General features: G+C 37.9%; 1 protein-coding gene across 1 annotated transcript; it reads left to right on the plus strand.

Moving 5' to 3' along the window:
- Nucleotides 1-2,160: 2,160 nt before the first annotated feature.
- Nucleotides 2,161-3,412, plus strand: hoxd9a (homeobox D9a; the record flags this gene model as incomplete). The annotated part of the gene is given in 3 exon segments (XM_083681702.1): nt 2,161-2,223; nt 2,225-2,777; nt 3,094-3,412. Coding segments are annotated over 3 exon segments (861 nt in total). The 3' UTR covers nt 3,339-3,412.
- Nucleotides 3,413-8,165: the final 4,753 nt, after the last annotated feature.

Here is an 8,165-nt window from a genome sequence, read left to right on the forward strand (position 1 = left end):
AAAGTCATTATTTCGTATATGGAAGCACATTCTCTAATAGTGATTCAATAGTGAAACATAATTCGTTTAGAATTGAGCCCCATCAGTTTGCTCAATCGTAATATAAACATTTCTGTATAGTAAATGGTGTGAGCAATGTTAATGTATAAATCTAATGCATGTGTGTGGCATGTATCCTGCAATAAACTGATGTGAAAATATTCAAATATGTTTCTATTGCACTGTTTTTATCAATATTGTATATATTGTATACAATATTGTCCTAAATATGTTGACATTTTCTAACAAAACTATTAGGTCAGTTTAGCTTTGTGCTGGAATCTTTCAACAGCCTACGATATTAGGTCCACCTACATTTAATAAGTCGCCTGATTCCAACCCGATATCAGCGCTTGTATGCGTTAACAGGATGAGTTCACCGTAACTTTCTTTTCCTTTGAAAAATCACTTTACCATCATGATAGCAGCCTTAGGCCTCAGAATGTATGATGACGTAGAATATATAACATATCATAGGTTCGAGCAACTAAAACGCCAACCTGTATATTTTGATCATTATTAACTTAATAAACTAATTGAGATGCTTTCCCCCCCAATTACATTTTGCATTCCATTTTCAAGTTGATTAATAGTAAGCGTGTTAGACTATTATCAAAGTGTTCATATCAAGCTTAGAAACATGAGAAACATGAGAGCGACCATGAACTGTAGACCGGATAGAAGGCCTATCTGCCTCTGGTTCAACGAGAATTTGAATCAAACCTAACCTCAAAATGGGATACTACAAAACATTTGGTTATGATGTAGGTCTACTGATAGTTCTATGAGATGGTATCCGTTGGCCACTGGCCCACAATTACACATTAAAAACATTACTGACACACACACACACACACACACACACACACACACACACACACACACACACACACACACACACAAACAATCAATAACAGCATAGTAGGCCTAGTGTTATCAGTGTCTGCTCTGCCGCAGAATTTTGTTGATTCTCATGGGAACCAATGTTTCCCTTGTCGACAGTGATGTTCAAGCACAAATTCATTGGTATTTCACTGCTGATATGCCATCAAATAAACATTCTTCCGATAGTTCTGTTCCCTTTTTCTTTAAGATCAGGTTGGTGTGGCGGAATTTGTTTTCAGTACAGCAAGGGGAGCTAGCATTCACTGGCATAGGCCTAGAGCAATCAATAGGCCTACAACATTTCTGTATTTGTTTTCGTCTTTTTATTTTCGTCCTTATACTTTTTTATAAATCCGTTTTGAGGTCAATTCATAGATATTACCTATTTTTTATAGGTCTCAAAGATTTTTGTTGTGGTGTAAGTTTGCATTGTGATACCTCCATGTGCTTCTGTGAAAGGCTTAGCCTATAATACGTCGGTGTTCTCAAAACAAAGTAAGAGAAGACCGAAAAGGGCTCTCTAAAATCCAGTCTTTCAGACATCAATCTGCACAGATTCACTTTGTTACGCCAAGAGTCCGTTTTATTAAGGGCACATTGATGTATAATCAAACGCACCTCATAAAATGTTTATTGATACACATTAAAAAAGCATTATGGCTCTCTAGATAAATACAATCAGTACACAAATATGACTTCCTGGTTGTTTGGTTATAAGGGTAGCCAAACTAGTGAAAGTGACTCAACATTAAATAAACTCTAACAATATAAACGCACAATCCGTGCGGAAATGGTGTCTCGTTATTTTACAGCATGTTATTACTTTTATTTTACGAGGACTTACAACTCTGTAGTCTATAAAATGTTTTACAAGCATTGAGTGTATGACATACCTTATGACGATATCTTGTAAGAGTTTACTTACACTATAATGTGTTATGGCATCAATGTTGAGTGGTGGTTGTGAAATAAATGTGTGTATTAATCTCTCTACGTAAAAAAAATAGTCCGGCAACGCCTTCAGCAATGTGCATGTTTAAAATGGCTACTGTAACACAAAATGACCTTAAAGTTAGATATGTTCTGTTTTCAATAACTTTGTTTCGCTGGCATTCAAGAAACAAAAATGCAAATTAAACATACCGTTATCAGCGGACTGATTTACTCACTGTATTGGTAAATATGATCACGTGATTCATGTAACCAATCCCTGAAGATGAAGCCAGCAAAAATAGTATGATTGTTCAGAGGGAAGGTTTCCGTAACAGTGTAACCTTTTATATGACTACGAAGGGATCCAAAAATGTCGACCAGTAGCACTCTAAGTAACTATTATGTGGACTCTATAATGGGGCATGAAACGGAGGATGTGTACGGGGCGCGCTTTGTCCAAGGTCCGCACACTACGAACTCAAGACCATCAGGTGTAGGGGACAATGCAGATTTTTCCTCCTGCAGTTTTGCACCCAAGTCAGCCGTTTTCCCATCGTCTTGGTCCTCGGTTCACCCGCAGTCCACCGCCGCAGTGTCAGGGATTTACCACCCTTACGTGCACCAATCCCACCTCTCCGCCGCAGACAGCAGATATGTTCGGTCCTGGATAGACCCTATATCTAACCACGTCTCTTTTTCCGGTTTTCACTCCAACAACCGGCATTATGGAACAAAGCCCGAAAGTTTACCACCGAAAAGGACTGAGAGTGCCACTTTCGAAACAGAGACTCCGGTCGCTTCTGATTACGCTTGTGGAGTCTCCGAAAGCAAGGAAAAAGTAACCAAAGAGAGCATTGGCAGTGATATTTCGAGTCACAGCGAGCCCAAAGAAGAGAAACAAAAACAACAACTTGACCCAAGTAAGTAAACGAAATTGCCCCGTGATTTACAACCTTAACTGTACGAGATGGGTGTGTAAAACTGGAGGTTTTACTAACCTATAAAAGTGTCTAGTTTAGCCTACCACGGGACTAAAAAAACTGCTCACGGTTGTGAATTGGATATTAAACATAAAAGTACAATAATAGTTTCAACCACAAATTCAGTAGTCTATTTTCCAAACATGCAGTACAGTTATTTATCGTGATGCTCGTGTCGCCCTGCCCTTTTGTGGTTGTTTTCCTGATAGCATACGAATGCCAGGCCTTTAATTCTTGTGTGCTCTCTCTTTTCCAGACAACCCAGCAGCAAATTGGATTCAAGCACGTTCAACAAGAAAGAAGCGATGTCCATACACAAAATATCAGACATTAGAACTGGAAAAAGAATTCCTTTACAACATGTATTTGACAAGAGATCGGCGTTACGAAGTTGCTCGCATTCTCAATTTAACGGAAAGGCAGGTCAAAATTTGGTTCCAGAACAGAAGAATGAAAATGAAAAAGATGAACAGGGAGAGGGGCAGTAAGGATCAATTATAACTCGTACTGGGAATAGTCTTCCGCCCAGCTGATGTATGTGATATCATATTGTTGTGATTAGAATAAAAGTTTGGTTGGCCCTTGTGTTGACATATCAAAGAAAGGTTGACTCAACATGACCGAAAATGTTATTTCTTTCATATTTTAAAATATTTTAACCAAGTAAGTGTTTAGGCTTAATCTAATGGCAGTTAAAGGTTGGGCTTGACTGGGCTTTAAACCCCATAATGCCAGTGTATTCATGCTATGCGAACAATCTAAATAAAGCCATTAGGCTAAAAAGTAGGCTAGGTCCACAATTCCACCTCCCCCCCAGTGCATATTGTAATTCAGGGACAGAATCACGCAAATTCAAGGTAGAGGTCAATTATGTTTGTATGTATTTGCCTAGCACTAGAACTTGAATTGAAAGTGTCTGTGATAGCCTTGATAGCCTACTTCATGAATGGCTATTTCTGTGAGATTCTGAGAAAGAGAAACTAGGGCGTAGGCTTACAGTTATGATGCGTTCATTTTCATTATCCTCTCCAGACTGTGGGCTATATAACCTTAAAAAGTTATTACCACCGCTTTTGCAATAGCAGGCCTGTATCTATTTTGTTTTATTTTAATGTTTCTTACATTTTCTTTCCATTTTAGATGTATAACCATTAGACGCTCTGAACACGGAATTCATCAGCATTTATTATTCTTAATAAAATAATAAAAAGCAAGTTTCAGGTTTTCACGTTTTGGGGGATCTTATGTGATCCAGTGGGTAACCAGGAAATAAACTATTTTCATTTTATTGGTTGCAAAGGCAATTAGCTCGATGGTCGAGATTCAATTATTGGAAATTTCGTTCGTGAGATCTTTCGCAAAATACAAGTATTAAAGTTGCTGTGGTTAGCCTATCTGCAATTTAGGTGGTCTAGTTTGTTCATAGTATTAATTAGGCGTATGTGAGGGTGTCTGAATTTCACTTGAAACGTATACGGAGAGGGCTGCATTGTTGAAGGAGACTAGTAATAAAGTGTTTATGATTGGGAGAGGTGTTACACGGATTTCGAATTTATTGTCAGACCTGCACATATAATGACTTTAAAGCAGGAAGAAATGTGGTCCAATAAAGCCATAGAGATGGCTAGACGTCTGGTCTAAATGAGTTTATGGGCCAAGTCAGTAATCTCTCTCCTTTGAAACCTTCTTACTTGGGTGTTTGAGTCTGTTGCTGACAAACACAAATGCAGACACTTTTCTACAGGGTGTCTGGTAGATAAATTGTCTGTCTTCGTGACTGAGAGGAAATCACCCCCACCCAATGTATAGAAAGTCACGTTTATTCATCAACTGCATTTCCTATTGAGAGGGCAAAACTTCACTTTGACTGTTCAGAAAAAGCCGTTTGCTTTTTGGTATCGTTGGATAGTCGGAGCAATGATGGATTTTATACCTGAAATAAATGTGTAACTCAAATTTCTGTGTGCCTATTATAACGCAAAAACAAGCAAAGACAAACAAATGTTTTGTAACTGCTAGGGGTTTGTAAATATCTGATGAAGTTGGATTTGTATGCGTAGCCTATGTTTTGTTATCTGTTTGTGTAGTTTAATGAAATTAAATGATGACTGCCATATATTTATCGCCGCGCCCTCGGTATCCATCAAGTATTAGATAGTCTTATTGGTTATCAAAGAGACATTACTCTATCCTTATAAGACACCTTATTATTATTATGAGATTCGTTCTGTCATTACGTCTGTTGGACAGCAAAAGCGCTAGAGGGCGTTGTTGATCTACAGAAGACAGTTCCTCTGTACATGTTTCTCTATCAACAGTGATGGCATAAGGCTAGGCTTCTACGTTTGTTTCAAATATTGATATTCAATTTGATTAATCAAAGTCATATCTTGTGAACACGGAATAGAGTGGTGCTTTTTATTACTCCCATTCGTCTAGATGTAGATGGTTATATGGCATGAGTTTGACTCAATTTAGTATCTCAAAATTGTATCTTCAATTTCTCCTTCAGTTTTGTCTTGTCAATTTTGTTGCTGTAAGATGATGGTTAAGAAGTGAATTAACAGACAGGAAAAACTATAGCCTAAATTTAAACAGGCTGTAATTCGTTTTAATTCAAGTAATACGCAATTTAATAATATAATTTGAGGCTAATGTAGGCTAATGAATATGACAATAGCAACAACCATAATGATAAAAAATAATAATACCAGTTATGCAAGAATTACTATATCTTAATGCATATCATGTTGATTGTAAATGTTATCATTAGTTTGGTTGAAATAATTAGTGATAAAATAGTGATGAGTAACTTAATAAATTACTACATGTTTTGATATTATTTGTTTTTAATATATAACCTACATAATACCAAGCTCTTATCGGTAAATGAATACTGAGGACAAAATATCCTAACGTAGATTAAAATGTTTGTAATTATTAATAATCTAGTAGTAGATTATATCAATCGATTGAACACGAGAAGAAACGGATAGCCTATGTTTTCCTTCTCCTTCCAAAGCGTCTAACCTTAAAAATAATTTGTCTATCTTTTTCATCATTTAGGGGGAAATGTATTTGGTGATTTATATCAATAAAAGAGGAAACCTTTAGGCTATATTACTTTGCTCTATAAATGTAGTTAAGATGTAATATTATACTAAAGTTTGTGTACGCATGGTGTTAGTAACGGCTTTGTAATTACATGGTGATGGAGTAGAAGTGGAAAGTGGAACAGATAATGATTAACAAATAATAATTATAATAATAATTATAATAATAATTATATATATATATATATATAATGTCAATTCCACCAAGTATTTACGATTGAATTACAATACAGTGGATTTACTTTGTTAGTAGCCTACAACATGGTTAGGCCTACTGCAATGGGCTATGTACAGCTTTGAGCCTACTGCGCTAGTTGTATTTCGATAATAATATAACACAATTTAGCCCATAACATAAGCTAGGTCTATATAGGAACTATTACGAAGCAAAACATTATCCAGCCCACTTTCCTTTCATGTCCTGTGATCAAATGAGACGGCAAATGTGTGTAGGTGTGCTTGATATATGTTCAGCACTCCACCGTTCACTGACACAGCCTATAGACTGCTTGATGACAAAATACCTTAATAGCCTACTTTAAATAGATCAATTGGCTTAAAAAAACAAAATCAGACGGGACAAAGAAATTCGAATCGTTTTATTATCATAGAACCAGAAAACCCTATCCAACCAGAAAAAGCATTTCTTCCAACTATAACATAATCACACTTTCCAAGGATATATTGGCTAAGCAATGTTTAGGCCAGGGGCAACTTTGATGGGGCCGCAATTCACACACACACACGCACACGCACACGCACACACACACACACACACACACACACACACACACACACACTCTCTCTCTCTCTCTCTCTCTCTCTCTCTCTCTCTCTCTCTCTCTCTCTCTCTCTCTCTCTCTCTCTCTCTCCCTCTCTCTGACTGTTTCAAATTCCTCTGAATTGAAGTCAATGTTTAGATTAGAAAGATTAGATATGATGCAAACAACTCTATCGGATAGAACTTGAATGAATTGTGATAGTTAAAGCTGCTGTATCCCCCCCAAAAAAGTTGCCCATCCCTGGTATGATGCCAGTTTTAAACATTGCTCAGATCCAATAATTTATATAATCATGGTAGAAGGCAAAAAAGCGCGGGTTATCAACCGAATCCTTGTGGAATTACGTGTCATAGCGACTGCTCTAAATTTCACAGATACGATAACTTACAGAGACAGCAACTCTTTATGACACCGCAAGAGACCGAGCTGCTACAATACCCTGACTATAAATCGTCCGGTGGTAATACTGGCGAACCACCAGAGCGCCTAAATGAAAGCCCGTCTCCTCCACAGACGTTCCTGAGGATGAGACCTCAAGGTTGGTTGTCGTAAAATTAGCTTTCAAATCACGTATGTGCCACCATTTTAAAAAAATGTCCCTTTTAGTTGGTGCACACCCTTTTAGCAGACCATTTTAGCATGATGCTAATAGTAGGCCTACATGCTGGAGCTGAACTATAGGTTTGTCCTCCTCCCCTGGCCTCCAGCTCCGGTGAAGAGGATGCAGATAGACAATTTCACACTGGCGCTAGACAGAGAATTTCCCTTGACCCTATCTACATGATAGGGAAGAGAGGTCGCTGTTCCCCATACACACTGGCGCAAAGGCCATAGACATACGAGAAAACATTATAAGCTAGGCTATTTATTTGCCGACAAATAAAACTGCAAGTGTCTATCTATGTCCATAAGTTTCAATGCCGAAATAAACACACACACGAGCCAATTCCGTCATGCAGTTAATTCTTTCTTCTTTGTTGCTGCATACAGATACCACCTGGGACTGTGTTGCACTATGTTGTTCATCATGAGAGCGCTAATGCCAATAATTGTGTAACAGGCCTAAATGTTTCTTTTAACTGTTTTTAAAAAATATTAGGCTACACGTCACTAACGTTTGTTTTGGCTGTGAGTTATTTAAGGTTGGTTACAATTAAGAAAATAAGTTACACTCTTTTTCATTATGTGATGTAATGGCATAATCGGCCATAAACGGCATTATTTCCTGAGGTGTCTCGGGTCCTTTGGCGTGTGCAGGACTCTGCTGAACATGTTCTATCAGTCAGTGGTGGCCAGCAGTCCTGTACGCGGTGGTATGCTGGGGGGGCAGCATCAAGGAAGGTGACACCAAAAGTCTGAACAAGCTTATTAGGAAAGCTGGTTCTGTCCTCGGTGTCACCCTGGACACTGTGGAGGAGGTGGCCAATAGGAGG

The sequence above is a fragment of the Argentina silus genome (assembly GCF_951799395.1).
Source record: "Argentina silus genome assembly, chromosome: 12".
In the NCBI taxonomy this organism is placed as follows: Eukaryota; Metazoa; Chordata; class Actinopteri; order Argentiniformes; family Argentinidae; genus Argentina; species Argentina silus.